Genomic DNA, 21972 nt, shown 5'->3' on the forward strand with positions numbered 1-21972 from the left:
CAGCACTCTCTAGTGGTAGGAAAGTATAAGACAACATTAGAGTGAAATGTTGAGCATTTATTTTCAATTTCAATTATTTATTGAAAAACTTTTGTCTGGAATTATTTTCAATATAAAAAAAGAATGTATAAAATAAGCAAGAAATTACATCCAAGTAATCCTAGTACACACACTGAGTGTCACTGTAGGTTTACATTTGAGATTCATACAAGAGTCATATATACATATAACCAAAATTCAACATGTCAACGTGACCCCTAAGCTACATGTAGACAGTGCGTTTACTGATTATTAATTGACATTAATATATTCTCACTGAATTTCAAACCCTTTGTTTCTGCTTTCTTGCAACAGTCAGGAGTGTTTTTTCATGAAGGGTAAAATACCCACATTACATGAACAACATAATCCAAATAGAGGCATATTTTAAGACAGTAAGGTATGCCTTGTAGTTCAGGCTTCAATTTCTGAACCAAATTAACATCAGAACTACTCCATTTTGTCCAGCAGCTGGCATATGTCCTCCTGGCCACGGTAAACTCTCTTCATCCCTCTTGGAAGATAACGGCAGGATGAAAGGTTGAGGTAGCTAAGAGCAGTCATTTGGCCGATGACTGACCTGCAAAATCCAGTAAAGACACAACAATGTTTGAATCATGCTTAATTTTGTACATAGAGATTGTCTCTTAAAAGCATTTATTCCCGAAAGTGTTGGTTCATAGTTTATTAGATTGTTTGGACTTGGAGTTAAGGGGGAAAACTGTAAGCTTGGTACCTTAGGGCAGGTGGCGTGATCCTGGTCCCACTCAGGTTGAGTGAACGTAGGGTGTCTGCATTTGTTGCCTGAGCAAGGTAACTCATTGCTATCTCCAAGTCCTCCTCAGAGAAGAGCTGATTAGCGATGTCAAGCTGTTGCAGTGTCTGGTTCCACTTTTGGGTCACCATGTGAAGTCCCTTCTTAGGTGATAACCCAATATGGCTGCTGAAATATTGTCCCCAGAACAGACACTCAAGCTCTGCCGGATCACAAACAGAAAAGGGTAGAGTTGATTAACAAATGGGTTTTGGATGCAAATACAGACCACTGATATTAAGCACACAGCTGGGTAGATTATTAGTGAATTCAAAATAATTGCTAAACCTTTATACAAGTGCTCAAAGATATTAAGCTTTACAAAACAGATTAAAAATAAGTATTTCTATGCCTCCAATAAATTCTTAGGCCATCATAAATGCTAAAATATTAGATATGAGTACGAGTAAGTAAAGTATTAGCTCCCATTAGGTCCCATTTTAAATCAGACTTAAACAAAAATATCTAAAATACACTAAAAACACCTTTACCCCAATTAACTAAAATTTTACCAAGGCTCATAAAGTAAATCGTAAACATTATAAATCTCGTGAGTTAGGCCTACCAAGACAAGGTAATGTTGCAAGACCAGCTGGTGTGATTCGAGAACAGCCTCGCAGGTCCAGCACCCGCAACTTGGTGGAGCCGAACAGAATGTCCAACAAATCTTTGTCGGTCATGTAGGAATAAGACGTGGTTGCGATACATAGTTCCTCCAGTAACGGGAAGCCTGATGTTAGTTCAGCACCATTACGCATTGTCTTATGAAGAGGTCTGACATTCAGCATCCGGAAGGTCTAATGGGAAGTACAATGGATGTACAAGTTTCATGGGTGAACACAGTACACACATACTTATTATACTAATTCATACTGACACACTGAGCGAAAGACAGTGAAGACAAAACAACAATTCATACTATATGTACATTAGAGTTGCAAAATTAAATATTCATAATGATCATTTTCTTCATTTAGCAGTGCTGCACTTCCAAAGCAAGGGCATTACAGTGACAGATAAAACTAACTCACAGTTACCATTTCATTTTAGCACAGAGAACATATTTTTTTACCTTCAGTTTAGGGCATGCTATCTGTAGTGCCTGGATGCATACGGGAAATTCGCAGTCTTTACTGTCAAGCTTTGTGTTGACCTCCAAAAACTCCAAATCAGGACAGCATCCCCTCTGAAAAAACAAATTCAACAAGCGATGTGTACCAAGTTCATTTGTGCTCACTGACTTGGACTGTATGTTATGTATACATTAAAAAATAACAGAGAGAGAGAGAAAAAGGGGCTTACGGTGATAGCAGTCAGAAGTCTGTCATTCTTTAGTCCATGAGTGAACAAGATTTGCCTGATCTGACTCCCATGATTTTCAAGGTACTCCAGGAGACCTTCAACCTGAAACTACAGCGAAATTTTTTTTTTTTTTTTTTTTTTTACAAATCTACAACACTATATGGAACCATACTTAGGGGGTAAATGAACACCTGCTGGGAAATACTGGCTGTGGCTGGTATATCATTGAATATTTGGACAAAATGCAGACATAATTTTGAGTTCCTGTTCTATTCTTAACCTGGAGCTGTCAGGTAGTTGACAGTGTCTGATTTTTACATTTTAGGATGCACCTGCTGCTATGCTGGTAAACAAATCATTTCTTACTCTGAAACTAAACAGTAATCTGTGTATTACATTTTCTACAACGTTTTTTACTGAACTGGTCTACCTCTGAATACTGGAGATTTATGCTCTGCAGAGACCGGCTGTGCAGACCGAGGCTCTGGAAGGCCCGCGCTGTCAGGCCTGTGCAGTAGGAGAACGTGAGGGAGCGAAGGTGAGGGCAGAACTGTGACACAACCTAAATCCAAACAACATAAACAGAAAATACACATAGTAAATACAAAATGCATACACTGATAAAAGGTTTAATTCTTAGGATTTGGAAAAAGTGCGACTTGTTATTTATCAGGCAATGTTTCCATAACATGAATTATTTTCTCCCCAAAAATATGTAGAAATAAAGAAAGAAATAATATAGAGCCAATTAGGACTGCACCACAAGATGACCATTATTAAGATGATTATTATCGATTCATCTGCTGATTATTTTCTTGATTAATATTGTTGTCTAAAATGTCAGAAAAGAAAAAAAAAGTAAAAAATAATTTTCCCATCCAAGGTGATGTCTTGGACAGGGAAAGACAATGATTTATCCCAACAGTCCCAACACCCCAAAAATATTTAATTCACTCTCATATATGACATAGAAAATCTTTAAGTTCTCATATTTCCCTAGTACTCTATCTATTTGAAAGGCTGAACGCAGCAAATGTTTGGCATTTTTGTATTAAAGATTACTAAGACAATTAATCAACTATCAAAATAGTTGCCAAATTAATTTAATGCTGATCGAATAATCGGTTAATCATTTGGGTTCTATAGCCTACAAAATAATAATGTTTAAAAGGATAGATATCTAGTCTTGATGACTTACATCCACTGCATAGCTAGCATTCTTTGTCCAGTGACAGAGAGAGAAGTCTCGCAGCTGGGAGAGTCTAGAAAACAAGAGGGTAGTTCACATCATGTACATGTCAGGCCTCTTCATAAAACCCCACACTTATCTTACTGACCTGTTCTGTGCTAGCCAATTAAAAGTGTTCTTTATTTTTTCCTCTGTTTTAGGCAGCTGGGTTTTTCCTGGCGCAATCCAGCAGTGACCTACAGTCACCTTGCGCCACAGGACCGGACTGGAGGCAGCAATGTTCCACAGATGACAAACTCTCCCCACCCTACAGCAGAGACACAGTAGAAACATGTGCTATTGTTCAGGATGTTATTTATGGTCCCCAAATTATACAGTACTCTGATAGGTTATATGGTTGAAATCGATATAATGATACAAATAATATTAATGTTAGAGCTACAACACAGTTAGAGCTCAAACGATTTGTTGATTAACAGAAGATTTATCAGCAACAATTTTGATAATCCATTAATCAATCTTTTGGTCAAAATGTCAAAAATGTAGTAATTCCAGCTCCTGAAATGTGAAAATGTGCTGATTTTCTTGGTCATTTATAATAGCAAATTGAATATGTTTGAGTTTTGGACTATTGGTCAGACAAAATAAGACACAAGACACTTTATAAAAAAGTATATAATCAGCAATTTAAACGATTAAGAAAATATTGTTAGTAGAAGCTCAAATTGCGCTACAACAATTGTATAAAAAATAATGAAATTGGTGTTCAAGGCAATGACACATGTAAAACTGTTATGCATTGAATCAGACCAAACTCTTTTCATGTGTAAAACTTGGCTGGTTTTTTAATTAAAATTTGACTGGAATCATTAATTTGGAAGGCAGAATTTTGTGAAACGATGACATGATAGAATCATATCATAATGATAATTCCTCAAATTCATCAAACTACAATATTGACATACAGTATCTACCAGTCCTATATACTGTATTTGAAGCAGGTCACAGCATGAACTTATTAACTTCTCACAGATACTGTACATCAAATCAAGCTTGTGTTTATTACCTGCACAGAAATGGCACCGCACCGTCTTGTATGACCACCAACTGAAAAATATTGATTAGCACCTCCTCAGGAAGACTTTGACCCCATCTGTTGTCTGTTGCTTTCTCTGGCACAAACAAAGACGTGTCCTCTTCTTCCTTGACAACTTTGGCATCTTTGTTAGTGTTATTTGCCAGTTTTGGCTTGGCACGGACTATCTTTTTTTTCTTAATCTGAACAGTTTTCCCCTTTCCTTTACTTAGTTTCTTTTTTTTGCTTCCCTTCTTTTTGGGAGCCCAGGTTGAATCACCATACTGTGAAGTACTACTAGATATGACAAGAAGCATATCTTCCCCTTCGTGGACAGTGTAGCTAGGTCGGGCAGACCTTTTGACTCTGGCCTTTTTATGCTTCTTAGCTTTATGATTTGTAGCGGTGCCAGATTTCCTCTTCAAAGATGCCTTATTCAACTTTGGTCCATGTTGTCCTTGATCAGATACGTTTGATGTGCTTGGTACAGTGTCTTTACTTCCTTCCCCGTGGGTTGCAACTTCTGCTTCAGTGGAATCCATTGTGTGCTGCTATGTAGTCTTTATCACAAGCTTGATCCCAAGTAAACCAGACATCGGCAGAGCAGTGACATATTAGCACCTGGAAATAGAATCAGAATAAAATCAGTCTGTATCTGTGTGGGGGGTTTTTATCTATCGAGTATAAATATGAATGTCAAAAAGAAATGCAACAAAATGAGTGGGGTGAATATAAATACAACAAAATTTACATTTCTGAAGCTTACAATGATGTCAGATCATGACTTTAAATACAGATGTTTGTAGGTATATTGTAGGTGTCACACAAAAGCTTTCGCAGCAAACAAAGAGGCTACAGAGGTTAGATACAATATCAAGAACATCTGTACAGTCTAGTTCAGTCCAGCACAAGCTCAGGTTCCCTCAGGTACATGATAAGGAGCTATGGCTACAAGTAACGATTATTTTCATTACTGATTAATCTTTTGATTATTTTCTCGATTAATCAGTTCCTTGTTTGGTCTATGAAATGAGAGAAGATTTCCCAAAGCCCAAGTTGACCTCCTCAAACATGTCTTGTTCTCTCCACAACAGTCCACAACCCAAAGATATTCAGTATACTGCCATAAAGAACTAAAGAAACCAGGAAATATTCACATTTGTTGGAACAAGTTGGAACCAGAGAATTTGGACATTTGTTTCTTAAAAAATTATTCAAAATGATTAATAGTTTATCAAAATAGTTGGCTGTTAATTTAATAGTTGGCAACAAATCTATTAATCGACTGCAGCTGTAGTTGTTATGCAATATTAACTGCAAAAATCACTAAGTCAGTGGGTGGAAAATGCTTAAAATTACAAGAATGAAATGCACCCTTTAACAGAAAGTAAATGATTGCTTTTTGCATCTAGTGATCTGGTCAGAGTTCTGGATTTTAACAATATAGTGGATGGATTACCCATCATAATATGTATGTAACAACTAGTTACCACATACCAAACACATGCCATCTAAAATGTGTTGAATTATTGTAGATTAGTAGTTTAAAACTAGCTCAGCCTCGACCAATAACATTAAAATACTGCTTACATTCTGCGTAATGAGTAGCTTTACTTCTGATATCTTCAGTATATTTTGCTGATACGTCTGTGCTTGTACTTCAGACTCATGTTATAGTTTACCAAAGTGTTTTGTTTTCTAACGTTACCGGAAGCTGTGTGCGCATCCTCTATTGTTTGTAAACGGAAAGCCAGACCTATCCTAGAAATCCTAGCGTTTGCCGACTAATTTGAATAACTTGACAAAAAACCCCACTATCAAATAATGTACATACATAATCCAGCAACGTTTTCAATGACGTTTCAATGACAACGTCAATTTGTTACCTAACGTTAGTGTGTATTGCTTTACATTGGCTGTTCGGTATGTTACAGTTAGCTGTTAGCTGCGTTAGTTAACGAGGCAAAATGCAGCATAGCGCTACAGAAAAATCACAGTTACGGTCACGTTGACAAAAAACAGTTACTAATACCCGGAATTTTCAGAAATGAAACATTTTAGTATTTTAAACTCACCGGTTCTCGTATCTATTACCTGCTGCTGCTAGTTCTCAACATCCAGTTGTGTTAGACCCACAATGCATTTCACACTCGCACCGCGATTGGTGGAGACTTCGACAACAACCCGCCTTTTGGTAAAACTGTCCAATCACAGGCCAGCGCACTGTTCCAATGTTGTGAAGAAGACGAGTCTCACGCCTGGACGCATCTACAGTCTCACGGCGGTGCTGATTCTTGGTAAGAACTGCAACTAAAAGTTTATTTTCATTACGTGCACACTTTTACTTTGCAGCATAGATTTTCCAGCCTGGTGTTATTCACAGATTACTGCAGTTTTAGATTGCTGTATCTCCTGCAGATAGCATGCTGCTCATATGGCTAATGTTAGCATGTAGTGCAGCATTAGCACTCAGTTCTGTAAATATCTGCTTAACGTACAATTACAGGCTGCTAACCACAGGGGTCGTTTGGCTTGTTGTGTATATTTGACTTTAATGAGACAGCAACACATATATACTTAGGTCTTATGTGTGCACATGTATTTTAGCATATCCAGGAGTGGTGGGATAAGGCATAGACATTTATACGGAGACACCGCATTGGCCGCTGGATCGTAGGCCTGTAAACAAATACAAGTAAATGGGGAGCTGCAGGTTTTCTGGATAAAAAGCACTATAACGTTTACATTTCTCAACCTATCTCATTGAGTCGTCTTAGATCAAGGCTTTATGATCTACGTGGACTACAAAAAAGTTTTGTCTGACTTAGAATCACGATAGTTCGGCTATAATCACTGCTAGATGCTCAAGAGAGGAGTTTGTATCAACGTTAGATCTACAATACATCAAGAACTGAATTACCAACGTGGTGGAAAATAATTCATTGTCATAAGGAATTGTAAAGACTCACGTTTGTCAAGCATGGATTTGGCTTATTTTCATTGGTTAATACTTGCGGAGACGCCCCTGTGTAATATAACTTAGACCTAATGTGCAGAAAGTTTTTTTTACATGTGGAAATGGCTTTTTTTGTCTACGTCCCCATCATTTTAGCTGTTTTTGTGCTCCAGGTCAGAACACAGCTCATTCACTTTGAAATACAACTCAGAGTATTATAATAAACATACTCATCTGGTCCCTCTGACTAATATATTATTATATATGACATCATTAGATTATTAATACTGAAGCATCAGTGTTAGAGCAGCATGTTACTGATGTAGCTGCTGGAGGTGGAGCTAGTTTCAACTACTTTATATACAGTTAGCTAGTTTAGTCTAATGGTGCCCAACCTAGGGGTCGGGCCCCTCCAAAGGGTCACCAGATAAATCTGAGGAGTTGTGGGATGAGTAATGGGAGAGGAAAGAAGAAAAAACAAAGTTCTGATACACAAATCTGTTTTCAGTTTTTAGGCTTTTTCTCTGATCTTTGATTTTTGGTGAAATATTGGATCATTTGAACATTTATAGAAATGAAACCATGTGAGAAGTTTAGAGGGAAAAATCACTATTTGGTGGAGCTGTTAACAACTCATAGACATCTGAAATGTGACCCCGACTACACACTGCTTTTTGTAAGACGTCAAAAGCCAAAAAGGTTGGAAACCACTGGTTTCATCTTTAACAATTTGTTGTATTTTAGAAGCTTGTTATATTATCCATTGTGTCAAATCTTCATCTGAAAAGTAACTTAAGCTGTCAAATAAATGTAGTGGAGTAGAAAGTACAATATTTACCTCTGAAATGTCATAGAGTGGAAGTATAAAGTAGCATAAAATGGAAATACTCAAGTAGAATACAAGTATCTCAAAACTGTACTCAGAACAGTACTTGAGTAAATGTACTTAGTTACTTTCCACCACTGCAGATTGAAGAAATGTTTAGATTCAACTTATGTGTCATTTTGGAGGGTTTGGTTTGATGCTGTTGAATTGCACTGTGTTATACTGAGAAGTGTTTCCAATATTTTCTCCACCACATTTATATCAGTGAGAGTAGAGTACAGCATAATACAATATAACAGCACCACCTACAATTGGCTGAAACATTTTACATAACTATTCAAATATTTAGATACAATGCAGCAAAGTCTAATTTACCATTTTAAGATAAATAAATATTGATGGTTGCAGCTTCGCAAATGTGAAGATATGAAGCTTCTCTGTGTCATACATGATAATAAATGCAATATCTTTTTGTTGATCAGACAAAATAAGACATTTTAAGATTGTACTATTTTCTGAAATTTTAGAGACAAACCGGTTAATCAAGAAAATAATCAGCAGATTAATCGTTAGTTGCAGCCCTAATCACTATTACTACTTGCCCACTCCCTAGTGTTAAGGGGAGCCATTTTTCTGCAGTGATGTATTCTCTAAGACGCCAATTACTCCTATTCTGTCTCCAATATGTGAGACATTGACTGAAAATAACAAGAAATTGTTCATGTTTATTACCTTTTTATTAGTGCCCTGATGCAGTTTTGCTCAACACCATTATAGCATTGTTTCTCTGTGATTGCCTAATACTTTTTAATGAGTATTTGTCTCCAGATGTGGGGGGTTTATTGTTGTTGGTTTTTTTTTTTATTAAATGAAAGTAAATGAGCCCATGAGGTATGGCAAGCTGATATAACAATAGCTGTCCTTAATTGTATTGCACAATCACAGTCAATATAAAAGCAATAGCGAACCGTCATGAAAAAACACTAATCACAATTGAACTAAACAGTTTTGACTTGATTTGAGGTATTACTTCACCTGGATGCCATTTGGTCGTAACAAGCGAGCATTTTGACAGCACACATTTTTTTCTGCTTCAAATGGTTATACTTCCAGATGCCGAGGATTGAAGGTTATTAACTGTCTCTCTCTTTAAAACAGTTTACGATGGAGGAGGGTGAAGATTTCTCTCTTTGTGGAAAAGCAGCTGTAACTGAGGCTAATCTGAGTAAGTCTAAAAAAAGAGTAAAATGGCCCATTAGTAAAGCTGTAATTAAATTGACCTTATGAACTAATTCTCCATATATTACCTTTCTTGCTGAACAATTCATACCCTAAAAGATTTTCCTTCTTTCCTTATTTTTTTGTATATTGTGGCATAATTTCTAAACTTCTAGATAACTTTGTCTCACTAGTGGTTACCTTGTCATGTAATGAAAGCTTAAGTAGATAAATGTAATCCAAAACAATCACGCATTTTTTTAGCAGTCCCCATCTCCACCCATCCTTTCATGTACAATTTGCAACCCACCCTGACTAGAAAAGCATTAATTTTTTTACTCATTTGCTAACTTTTCTGTTTTTCAGGAGATGATTACTATTGGAAACTTGTTGCAGACTTCATTGGTCCTCAATCGGGGGAAGGATTAGAGCTTGATAAGGCGCCTTGCCAAAACAGACTATTGATTCAAGTTGGACTTCTGAGAGAGGACAATAATTTTCCATGGATTGCTGTCGTGGAATGGCTGAAGAAAATCTTCCCCAGTCATCAGTCAGCTGACTTTCGTCGTTTGATTGAAACAGGCATTGCAACAACATTGAGTCTGGGTAGTGATGCGAGGCTTACCTTCCTGGAATCAGAAGTCAACTTTAACTTTGTTGGCCCAATATGTGACAGCATTGGAGTTGAACGAGAACATCTTTTGAAAATGAGGGATTTTTCAGAGCGAGCTCAATCAATTGAAGTCACAAATGGATTGATTCTCGAGTTGAGCAACTTTGTCTTCAGGGAGAAAATTGCCCCAGTCGTTCTAGTTACTTGGCTTAAAAACTTCAACCCTGAGTTTTGTAAGGATGGGGATATTCAGAAGGCATATAAAGTCCTTAGGGCTAAGATAAAAAAGTTAAAACTGTGTTGTCGCAATTATGAAACAAGAAGGCACAGGAGGAATGCAGCAATGGAAAATCTACTCCAAAGTCCATTTGAACTGGTGCGGAAAAAACCTGACGCACGGAAATTCGTTGTGAAGAAACGCATGAAAAGAGATGACTTTGTAAATATTGAAAAAGTGACAATCAAGGAGGAATATGAGAGCTATGAAATCTCGCAGAGTGAGGAGTCGGAGATGAACAGAGGAGTTGTAAGGAAAGTAGTATTTAAGGAACATCCCTCTGTGCGTGATGAAAAGGATGAGGACTTGGATGCATCCAACAACAGTGGAGAAGAAACCCCAGATAACAAAGGAGAATCCCTGACCCTGCTTGACATTGCAATGCTGTCTGTCCAAAAGCTATCAAGTGTGTACGGTGGGAAAACTACAGCTTGCAAGCAAATTTCCTTGGATCTTCTCAAAAATCAGTATACTCTAACATGCAAGGAGCACCCAGCCATGGCAGAGTTTGAGAAAAAACTCGAATCATTTAGTGAAGATATTTCACTTGCCTCTCCTGTGGTGTTTTTACACTACAACGCCAATTTCCTTGTTGACGTGCATGATGCCATTGAGCAGCAGATTATGATCTTTGAGAAGGAGATCACTCAGTCAACAGGAGAAAAACTAGGCCGTGACAGGCTGCCAAAATTCAGTAACTTTGTGAATTTGTCAGAAAGTGCAACTTCACGCTACATTCACATGGCTTGTGACATCTTGAGCCCTCGCACCCCTGATACACAAAACTACAGAAAACACTGGGTGGCTTTCTGTGAAGAAAAGAACAATCCCTCCAGACTTGCAGTGAATGAGTCAAACCGATTCAACAACTACTTTGAAGCTGCAGCCGGTCTTATTCACCATCACAAAGAGGTCGCTCTCTTCTTCTCTGATTTGCTGTCACTGAATAATGACGAATGCCCAAACGTTATTCTGGAGAGTGTTGCTGCCGATGCTAGTGATTCTGTGATTCAGAGCTTTGTGTGTGTTCTGGCTATTGTTTACTGCAAAATCCTTGGTCCTTACTGGCAGCTTCTGAAAAGTGGAGGAGAGTACTCGCTCTTCAGCCAGTACATGCTCTGTCTCTACCAAAAGTTCCTTGATTGGTCTAAAGATCCATCAACACTGCTGGAGCCGGAAGGGGCCACGAATGTTTTTCTGCAGTTCCCATTGCAGGAGAAAACATTTAATGGGATTTTTCCTTACTGTGGTCATTGGCACACAAATAGAGACCTAATCAGAGCTTGTCTGAAGAGGATGATTAAGGTGATTGCTGCCGTCACAGAGGAACACCTGAAGGATTTCCTACCAGGAGGAAAATTTTCCCAAGTCCCCTCTTCAGATTTGAGTTTGCAACTAGTAAGTTGCACATTTTCTGTCTTGATGGCAGAATATCCCTTTGGCCACGAGTACCCTTACAAGAAGAAAAGACCTGACAAGTCTTCCAAGCGCTCCTCACAGAAGCACTTGTCCTCAGACTCGGATAGCTCTCTGGAAGATAATGGCAGGTCTGGCTCATCTGATGATAGCTCCGATGACTCATCTGATTGGCAAGCTAAAAAGAATTCCCACACTGACGGTGGTAAAAAGGAAAAGACAGGAAGGGGATATTGGAGACGGGATGCGGATCAAGAAGAGCGTGAGGAGAACATGGATAGGGACTACATAATAGCTACTGTGAACAGAAATGGAGGGCCATGCAAATCACAACAGGATGTCGACAAAATGCTGCTACGTTTCGATGGAAAACCCCGAGCTGAAAAACGGGAAGCAGTTCGCTGTGAGATCCTGTACCAGAAGATGATTCTGAACAACACAGACCAACACTTGGATTGTGTTTTCCTCAACAGAACAGACATGGTGTTGAAGCTGAAGCTCGCACTTCCTCGTGTTAAACCTGGGTACTCTCTTGTTTTAGCCCCTAGAAAGACAAAAGCAAAGCCATCATCTGTTGTGTCCCACGACACAACAGATGATGCAACTGTTCAGAGTGAGAGCAACAGCACATGAGAGCTTCAATTCCATCTGAAAAGTGTGATACTGTCGAACAGTGTGATAAATGCCAGGGGAGGGAAATCTTGTCAATATGTGACTTCCTCATATGATTCTGTGTTTACAAATGAAAGGACCAGTGTGTAGGATTTAGTGGCATCTAGTGGTGAGTATGCAGATTGCAACCAACTGAACACCCCTCCTAAGCGGGTAGGAGAACCTACAGTGGCCTCGAAACTCGTGAAAAAACACAAAAGGCCCTCTCTAGAGCCAGTGTTTGGTTTGTCCATTCTGGGCTACTGTAGAAACATGGTAATGCAACATGATGGGCTCCGCGGAAGAGCACCCACTCCCTCTGTGACTACAAAGAGCTCATTCTAAGGTAACAAAAACAAAACGATTCTTATTCTCAGGTGATTATACACTAATTGAAACATACTTATGAATATTATATTCTATTTCTGCCAATAGATACCCCGAAATCTTACACACTGGTCCTTTTAAGCAAAAATACCTACAATGACCTAAGCCTTTCCACACAATCAAAATATAATGTATAACTGCTGCCATATGTGTTGTACATACAAACTGTATTTTCTACGCCACTAAATGAAAAAGGTTATGTTCGATTTTGTTGCTCTTATATTTTTTATATGAAATAGCTCACTAATTTTCATGCCATTGTATTGTAAGTAGTTTTCTAGAAAGATTTTGTTGCTAAAAAGTCAGCTGTATTCTTTTTTTATACACCATTGTTCCCATTTTGATCATGCTGTTGGCAGTCTGTAACGATTGCTTACTAAAAAATATTATATGAACCACTGACCAAATAAATATCTTCTTTGTTCATATTTTGTTTGTATTTACATTGTCAACTTCTATGATAAAAGAGGAATGAGTAGTCTAATGTGTAGTTATTAAGTTTTTGGTAATAAGCAATATGAGATCATTGTAAAAAATCTGCCTAGCCTTAGTTTAAGTTCATGTCTCTATTTTCCACCATTAGTCTGAATTTTGCTTGTTGTCAGTCACACAATAACCTTGTGTTTCTCATATTAGAAAGGCATGTGTGGTTGCATCACAGGCACCAGCAATGCCACTGAGTTCATGCTTATAAAAGCATTGACTGGGAGGGGCTCAAGAAAATAGCAACCAAGGGGGCTTATTGGGGTCACTGTGCCAAATGTCAAAGCTTTATGATTTTTCAGATATAATGCCAAAAAGGGAGCACCCAAACCCCCTGTGACTCATAAAGGAGATGATGGGGTCTGTGAATCTCATGAACACCTGCTATTTGGTTTGATCTTATGGTAGTTGGACAATGGTATGGGAAACAATGGATAGTAAACTTGCCTTTCCTGTTTTTTAAGTCATAAATAGTTTTCTTATGTCAGCACATACAACATAAACATATTAACAGCCACTCAGTATCTCTAAATCACTTGAAGAAAAGACCTGTAAAATAAATGTCCTTAGTCTGATATTTTAATGGGGAAAACCCTTTTGAGCGAGTTTGCGTTTCTCAGATCCCGCCCGCATCAGTTGTCAGCATGTTAGGAAACGAACACACCCCTTTTATTCAACCAGCGAGCTCTGCGAGGATGGTGCCTTCACGGTTCTCGGGAATACAGAGATTTATAGTAGATTGAGCATGAACAGTGCGGTAACGACGGGTCCACGGCAACGACGAGCAGAACCGGGTAATTTTAGGATGGGTCGTGAATTGTTATGTTTAGGTATAACCCTCCAGTTAAGGTCAGAAATTGGTTTTGTGGGTCTGTGTCGAACAGCCAACGTACGAATAATAGAAATAGTTTATGGGAATAGCTTGATACAGTTGCCCATGATGCTGCAAACGCACTATGTTTGAATGAAAGGGATGAAAATATATGCATATATGTAGCAACACGAGTTGGCTACTTACCGAGGGTATAATTTGTGGTTTTCATAAAAGAACAAATCGTCTGTAAAACTGTAGTTGTGGTATTGACAAAAAATGATTTTGGATTGATATGCAAAACTTTATATCTAGATAAACTGGTCAAATGGCCATGCTTTATGGTAGTAATGTTAATTTATTTGGAGAATAACTCTGGTCAAGAATGTTAGCTTTTTAATCCAACTATTAATATAATATATATATATATATTTTTTGTGCAAATTCCTTATGCATAAAATGAAATGTACCAATAGAAAACCAAACTTTACCTTATTTCTAACTGATATTGAGCTCTATAATTCTCTAGTCAACGTGCAAAATAAAAAAGCAACAAAGACCCAAACAGTTTTGACAACATAAAACTATTGACTTATCTTACTTGATTATTAACGTTATTTTTTTCTTCATGTCATTTGTTTTTAATGAATGTTAAAAAAAAAGCTTGTTGCACAATCCCGTGACCAAAATTAAAAAAAAAATATTATGTCATATTTGAATTCCCTGGTACTTCGTTTCCTCTTTTTTTTTGTTCCTCAAACTTGTTTATTTGTTATTGGGTTTTTTGTTTGTTTTTTTGTTTTTTGTTTTTATTTGACTGTTTTCAATAAAGTTGAGAAGGGGAAGTTATGAAGTGTACGTGAAGGCATCCGAAGGGGGCGGGAACTTTGCGTAAGGGTCCACCATTCTTCAGGTTACTGCAGCGTGGAGGGTAACACATTGTCGGTGTGTTGTCCAAACAAAGGCGACCGGCTCAGCAGCGTATTCTCTGTCCTCTTTGCCGGAGTGAGCGGCATGATGTCCGGCAGCTGGTGGAGCAGTGAAGCGGTGACCCACGGGCTGATGGCTCTGTTCGCCGTGGGCTCCTGGATTTCCGTCAACAGTCTGTGGGTCGAGCTCCCGGTGGTTGTCAATGTGCTGCCCGAAGGTCAGTGCGGTAACTTCTTAAGATGATATCATGTTTACTCAGGGTGGGAAATTAACTTCTTAAAATGTGAACATCTACCAGCCGCTGATAGATAAATGTTCAGTTTCACCAGCCACCCAATAGTAAATCATTATTTTGTGTCTGAAATCTACCAGCTTCTTTCATAATTTACCTGCCAGCATGTGGCTGCTGACTGGAGTGACTTCACACCAGTTATTATAATATATTTACACTTTTTGGGTCCCTTATTTCTTATTATTATTCAAGCTTAACCCAAATTTGACGATGTTAGCATCTGCCAAGTAATGCTAGCCAGCTAGCTTAACACATTTAAACTGAATACTACATTGAATTGGCATGAATATATAATATAGTATATATAATATATGTCAATGATTTAAACAGTAATAAACAGCATTAAGTTCATTATATTTCCTCTTCTCAGGGATGGAATCAAGTACTGTGCTTCAATTAGAGATGCACTGATATTGATATCGGATATCGGTCTTATACTGACTCAAATACTTGGATCAGCTATCAGTTATTATTATTTTTAATAAATAACAATTCAGTAAATTAATATCTGTGTATTTATTTCTTACATTTTGCTTTACAAAGTTAGGATAGCAATGTGTAAGTCAAGCCTGATTTTGCCTTACACATAAAAGAATGATCCCAGTCTCTTCCACGCCGTGAGGCATAACAGCTTATTAAATAAACACTGATATTGGTACTCTGTATTGGCTGATATCCAAAGCCCAGGTATCAGCATCAGGACTGAATCAGATGGGTGCATCTCTAATGGGTGGAGAGGAAGAGGTGCCTGCACCTGTGAGAGTTGCTCTCCCTTCTCCTCACCTATGGCTCCCCTGAAATATTAGTATATTGTACATATATATATAAGATATATTGCACCTCCTCCAATTTGGAAATTGCAGTAGGCCATATAGCAATTTCGATAAAATTTCAATGAATTGTTCAACCCTAATAATATAATATGTAGTAATATAATAAATAGTGACTGTTACCATTAGATGATTGGCAGATGAATTCAAATTACTTTTTTTGTCATTGTATTGTAATCGCTTAAAATCCTAACATTATATTAAGTATAAATGTAACAGTCAAGTGATTTACTACTGTACGTTACTGGGGCCTGTTTCAGAAAGTGAGTTTAGTGAAAACTCTGAGTTTTCAGTTCCAGAAAAAAGAGCTAAATTAAACTTTTGGTCAGTTGGCAGTTGGTAGGTTTTCTTCAACAAACCCTGAGTTTCTCTCTGTCTCTTCCCTCTTATAGAACCAGACACGCTATTTCATTTCCTCATTCATTCAGTCCGTATCAAAGCTCATTCATAAACGGAGTTTTGCTGTCTGTCACAATCTAAATCCTGGTTGGATTTTATGTGCATCAGGCATTTCTTTGAACAGCGGGTTTTTCTCTCACGTTCAGATATTAAACAGCGTTAATTCACCTTCAGCTCAGAATAAAACCTCTGAATGTCCTTCTGTTATAACACAGCTGTTAGTTTGTTAGAGCAGCTCCTGTGCTGAAATGTTTATTGCACATGATGTGTAATCTCAGTTCAAATTTAAACAATCGGTATGAAGCTTTAGACACGTGGGATCAATGAATAATTATCTCTATCACTCATGATGTGATTGGTCGCACTGATGGAACATAATTCCTATGATATTGTAGATGTTAATATGTTGAGTGAGCAGGATCGTGGTGCGGCTGCAGAATGTAGTTTGAGAATGAGATTTTTAAATCGGGAGCATAATCTTAACGTGCTTTAACAGCATTTCAGTGACAATGTTTAAATTTACTACATTTGTTGAAGAAGCTGAAATTAAGTCACTGAATGCTGTTGAGCTGAGATACAAATAGACGTCTAAAAATTTTAAATATTCTGTATTTTAACCACAACGCCTTTTCAAGTACAAATCACCAAACACATTATTACTAATCAGACTGTGAGCTACAGTCATGTCTCTATGTCTTTGATCTACGTATGTTTTAAATCTTTAACTATTTTTCTCATCTTTAGTTGCTGCTTCCTGTGTTTTGTCCATCAGATTAAAGCTGAACAAATATATTTAAAATATAATGTAGCTGCAGCCTTATACACAGTCAGATTCCACTTTATCATCATTAAGGAAATGTAAGTCTGCTAAATGATGAATTAATGGACGACACTGAATAAAACTTTATTGTGTTAACTTATTGACACTTTTCCTGTTTATCTTTTTTTAAAGATAAACGTGTATCGTCCGCACACACATGCATTCATATCTCTAAGTCCACTGGCTCTGCCTTTTATTTACCCGTTGCCATGGTCACTCGTAGATGATGGCTTTTTTTTTTAATTCATCACGCACGCGCTTAACTCAGAGTGAACATACTCAGAGTTGATTGAACTGACTCTGATCAGCTGTTCTGAAACCAAAAACTCTGAGTTTCCTGTCTCGGGGTTCATCAACTCAGAGTTCAGGGTTTGACTCAGAGTTTGTTGAACCTGCTTTCTGAAACAGGCCCCTGGTCTTAAAGGCTGAATCTCTAAAAGTATTTGACAGTTATGGCTACAGTAAAATTATCAATGAGTGCCTTTACTTGTGTGGCAATCATATCCCCATTACTGACAGTTTCTCCTTAAAACGGTCTTATGTGTAAATTTAATTATAGTTAATTAATTATAATTTCTTACTTAATGTTGTCAAATGCATATCTGTAAAAAAAAAAACTGCTGTCAGTGTCAGTGTACTGTAAGTTTATTGAAAAAGACATTTTAGTCATAGACCTTAGTCATGCATTAAACTCAATATTTATTCTTACTATAAGCTGCAACAATCAGTCATACACTTTAAACTGTTACACTGTTATCAATAATCAATAAAATACATGCATAGAACAAGAAAAGCAATGCATTTGAGGATCCACAGAATACAATATGAACCATAAAATGTAAAATATTGGTTGGATAATTCAAAATAAGTTATGTTTGGTGTCCCGTACTACCATAACTGATAATTGCTTTCTCTTGTTTTAGAGTGGAACCTGCCTGCCTACCTCTCAGTGCTGATAGCGTTTGGGAACCTGGGTCCGATAGCAGTGACCATCACGCACCACTGTGCTCCGGGACGTTTAAACGAACGTGTCGTCATCCACTGCATCCAGGTGCTGGCGGTGGTGGCGTCTGCTTTTCTAGCTGTCTTCTGGTCACACACCGTCACAATAGCAGGAAAGGAAAGGTCGCTGCCCTTCCTGCTCTTCACCTTTGTGTTGTCTTTCGTGTCCTGTACGTCCAACGTCACCTTCCTGCCTTTTATGTTCCGCTACCCCCCTCAGTATATTCGTACTTTCTTCATCGGTCAGGGTTTAAGCGCCTTGTTCCCTTGCATCGTGGCTTTAGGACAAGGTGTTAACAAGCTGGAGTGTAAAACTGTGAACGGCACGGTGCAGCCAAACTATTTAAAAGAAAGCTTTCCGGCAGAGAACTTTTTCTGGTTCTTGTTCGTCATGCTGTCAGTCTCGGCCCTAAGCTTTCTGGCTTTGACACGAAGACAGACGGCGTCGGAGCAAGAGGCGCCGCCGCAAGAGTTTGACAACGCAGCGGTGATAAAGAACGGAGAGGAGACTCACCCGCTACACAACGGAGGGACGCCGGTGTCCGAGGAGCAGGTGCAGATGGAGGAACAGTTACCCCCTCAGACGTTCTGGACACAACGCAACATCTACCTGCTGATGCTGCTCGCGGTGTCCAACGCCCTCACCAACGGGGTCCTGCCTTCCGTCCAGAGTTTCTCCTGTCTGCCCTACGGCACCATGACCTTTCACCTCTCTGTGGTGCTTGGCAACATAGCAAACCCCCTGGCTTGCTTTCTAGCTATGTTTTTTGTCATGAGGTGAGAAAATACTTCAATTTTTGTACTTTTATTTGAGTCAAACAACTTTTTAAATATTCATAAGAGCACAGTCAGTTGTTTTTTTACATTTGGTCATTGTGACTTATATAAAGCTTTATGATCTGCCTCATTTTGTCTTCCAGGTCCTCCACTGGTCTGGGTGTTTTGTCTTTAGCAGGTGGAGTATTTGCTGCATATCTAATGGCTTTAGCAGCACTCAGCCCCTGTCCTCCCCTCCTGGGAAACCCTTCTGGTGTGGCATTAGTGGTGAGTGGTGATACACATTTCAAATTTTTCAGTACTAGTGCTGATATCATATGTGAGTTTTGTTGTTGATAGCAATATTAAAACCCTTTTTTACCATTTGATAAAAAGTGAAGCATTCAGTTTTCCTCAAAAAAGGTTGTAGAAGGTATTAAAAAGTCCCGATTTTCATTTACAAAGTTCTTGAATATTTTTTTCTTCCCTGCTGTAGACAGTAACATTATCTATAATTTTTTTTTTTGTTTGTGGTTGCGGGCTTTGTGGAGACATTATACATTTAAACACTATGTGTAAGACCTGGTGTGACAGTGGATTGTGCATGCAGGAAGCCATTTAATCATTTTTGTGCCATCAGACCAGTAGAAAACTGTCAGTTAAAGCGGTCCAGGTTATCCAAACATAAAGCAGACATCTAAAGTTTTTTAGATGTCTACTTTATGTTTCAGTGCAGGAGAATTATTTCTTGTGACCTGACCAGCTGTCTTACTAATTTAAATTGCATCACAGTGCTATAAATAAAAAAACACCAGTAGGGCAAAGAGTAAATTTTATTCTGAGCTGAGGGTGAAACCTGTGTGTGTGACAGAGATCGCTTTTCAGATAAATGCCCGAGTGAGCATAAAAATGGTGACAGCAGTAAAGATAGTCCTCTGATAACGAAATAATACCTGACTGGGGTTTTGATCTTCCTTCCCAGGCGTAAATCTCTGTAAATCAATGATCTTTAACACCGACTGCATCAGATAAGATCTGTGTTTCCCTTATCTCAAAATCTCAGAAAACTTTCACTGACCCCTCCTCCTGGAACAGACCTCAGAGCTCCACGACACAGAAGCTTCAGTGTTGTCTAATTTCCTTCATGCTCTCTATGTCTGACTTACTTCATCTACTTGTTTGTGCCCTCTACAGGTCGTCTCCTGTATTATTTTCACCGGCCTCTTCTCCTATCTGAAGGTGGTGATTGGGACTTTGCTTCACGAGGCGGGCCACGCCGCCCTGCTGTGGTGCGGCATCTCTATACAGGCTGGCTCTCTTATCGGGGCCCTCACCATGTTCCCCCTGGTCAACGTCTATCAGGTGTTTTCCAGGGCACAAGATTGCGTGGATAACTGCAGTTAGCATGACCCAGATATGTTAAGTTTTTTTTAATTTGTTTTTTTTTTTTTTTATACACACAGCTCCCATTCATTCCTCATGGGAAATGACTGTTATGAACCCTGCTTTGAGGGTTTGTGAATGACGCATCAGATCTTTGTTGACCTCATCTTTCTTATCGTGCCTCAGATGATGCATTCTCTTCAGATTTAGAGGTCTCTGAGTTTGTGAAAGTAAAAACATTCCCTCATAATGGGAGCATTGTGTTGCTGCACATTGGCCAAGGGGATGTAAAACGCATATGATGCAGTAATACCAAATGTGCTTTGTGTGGTATTTATAATGAATCTCTATGTAGCTGAAGTTGTTTACAAGTAAAGCAACAAACGCTACTGTTGGATTTTTTTCCCACTACAACGGATCATGTGAAGTTATTTACTCAGGGACACAATCGTTAACTTATTCAACCACATTTGTTGCTCCTCTGTCTAATTAATAAGAAATATTCATATTCAGAAGTAACAGTGGGCACCTAGATCCTAACTACAATCCAATCTCAACATAAAAGCAATCAGTGTTCATTTTTTAATTTCAGTGGCTATTTTCAAATGTATGGCTACCTCATCCGTTTGATTACACTTAAATATGATTTTTTTTTACACATAAAATGTTTTATACAAACATTTTATGGCATTTACAAGTTATTTGGGATGTTTATTCATTCATTTCACATATACAATAATGCTGTGTCGCCTCAAGGGAACAATATCAGGCTTTGGGAGTAGTAAAGTAATAAACAACAAATGCAACATTTCTGGTAAACAAGGGATTGTGTCATTTCAGTATTTGAAGTAATTATGTGTATCTTTGATATACACTATTACCTTTAAAAGTCAGTTTTATTAACCATGCTGCTACAGCACATCAGATTTACTGTATTAACTATTAAACTCTTCAGGAGTTTACAAAAGAAGAGTTTGTGAAATTTGCCTTAACTTTATAGTGGACAGCCTGCTTTTTTAAACAGTTATTACTCATCCGTCAATGTTAATGCTGATTTGTAATTGGATTCAATAATGTCCAATACCTGTGTGTGATCGATGTGCTTTTTAAAACTTTTTTTGTATAAATGTAGCCATTGTTTGTTGATTTTTTCAGTTGATTGTCAGGCATACTTTGTGTTCAGCATGACATACACACCATGTTTGTGACATCAGAAGACTGTTGTTAAGTGTAGTTTGAAATATCAGTGGTAAACAATAAAGATTTGTTGAAAATGATCCAAAGTTGTTGTTTTTTTGTTTTTTTTACATACTCAATCAGTAGTGGTGGGGCTGTTTTGCCTCTGGGACTTCATTTAACCTTAGTGCTGTTCCCAGCATGAGTTTTGAAAAGCACTGATATATCATATTTTATAGGTATGGTATGAACACTGGATTTATCAGATTATGGAAAAAGGACATATAAATACGTTAGGTTTGTAGGTATTAGGAAAAGAATATTACT

The 21972-nt window shown here is 38.0% G+C and overlaps 3 protein-coding genes across 4 annotated transcripts; 2 read left to right on the forward strand and 1 right to left on the reverse strand.

Moving 5' to 3' along the window:
• Window positions 1–36: 36 nt before the first annotated feature.
• Window positions 37–6580, reverse strand: fbxl6 (F-box and leucine-rich repeat protein 6). 2 transcript variants are annotated; one of them, XM_042436043.1, is made up of 10 exons: window positions 6495–6580; window positions 4411–5040; window positions 3493–3651; window positions 3354–3417; window positions 2586–2717; window positions 2156–2263; window positions 1926–2039; window positions 1419–1650; window positions 776–1016; window positions 37–619 (listed from the first exon to the last, which is right to left on the reverse strand). In XM_042436043.1, the coding sequence occupies exons 2-10, from the start codon at window positions 4959–4961 to the stop codon at window positions 490–492; spliced, it is 1731 nt and encodes a 576-aa protein (XP_042291977.1). In that variant the 5' UTR covers window positions 4962–5040; window positions 6495–6580; the 3' UTR covers window positions 37–489. The 2 variants fall into 2 exon arrangements, with proteins under 2 accessions (XP_042291977.1, XP_042291978.1); XM_042436044.1 differs by having other exon boundaries at window positions 6514–6567.
• A 43-nt stretch (window positions 6581–6623) lies between these two features.
• LOC121913349 lies at window positions 6624–12546 on the forward strand. Its single transcript, XM_042436042.1, has 3 exons — window positions 6624–6716; window positions 9360–9426; window positions 9786–12546. The coding sequence occupies exons 2-3, from the start codon at window positions 9366–9368 to the stop codon at window positions 12356–12358; spliced, it is 2634 nt and encodes an 877-aa protein (XP_042291976.1). The 5' UTR covers window positions 6624–6716; window positions 9360–9365; the 3' UTR covers window positions 12359–12546.
• A 2356-nt stretch (window positions 12547–14902) lies between these two features.
• slc52a2 (solute carrier family 52 member 2) lies at window positions 14903–21746 on the forward strand. The gene is made up of 4 exons (XM_042435485.1): window positions 14903–15204; window positions 18252–19107; window positions 19251–19374; window positions 20281–21746. Exons 1-4 carry the CDS (start codon window positions 15072–15074, stop codon window positions 20488–20490), a joined length of 1323 nt encoding a protein of 440 aa, XP_042291419.1. The 5' UTR covers window positions 14903–15071; the 3' UTR covers window positions 20491–21746.
• Window positions 21747–21972: the final 226 nt, after the last annotated feature.

This window comes from Thunnus maccoyii, chromosome 15 (assembly GCF_910596095.1).
Source record: "Thunnus maccoyii chromosome 15, fThuMac1.1, whole genome shotgun sequence".
In the NCBI taxonomy this organism is placed as follows: Eukaryota; Metazoa; Chordata; class Actinopteri; order Scombriformes; family Scombridae; genus Thunnus; species Thunnus maccoyii.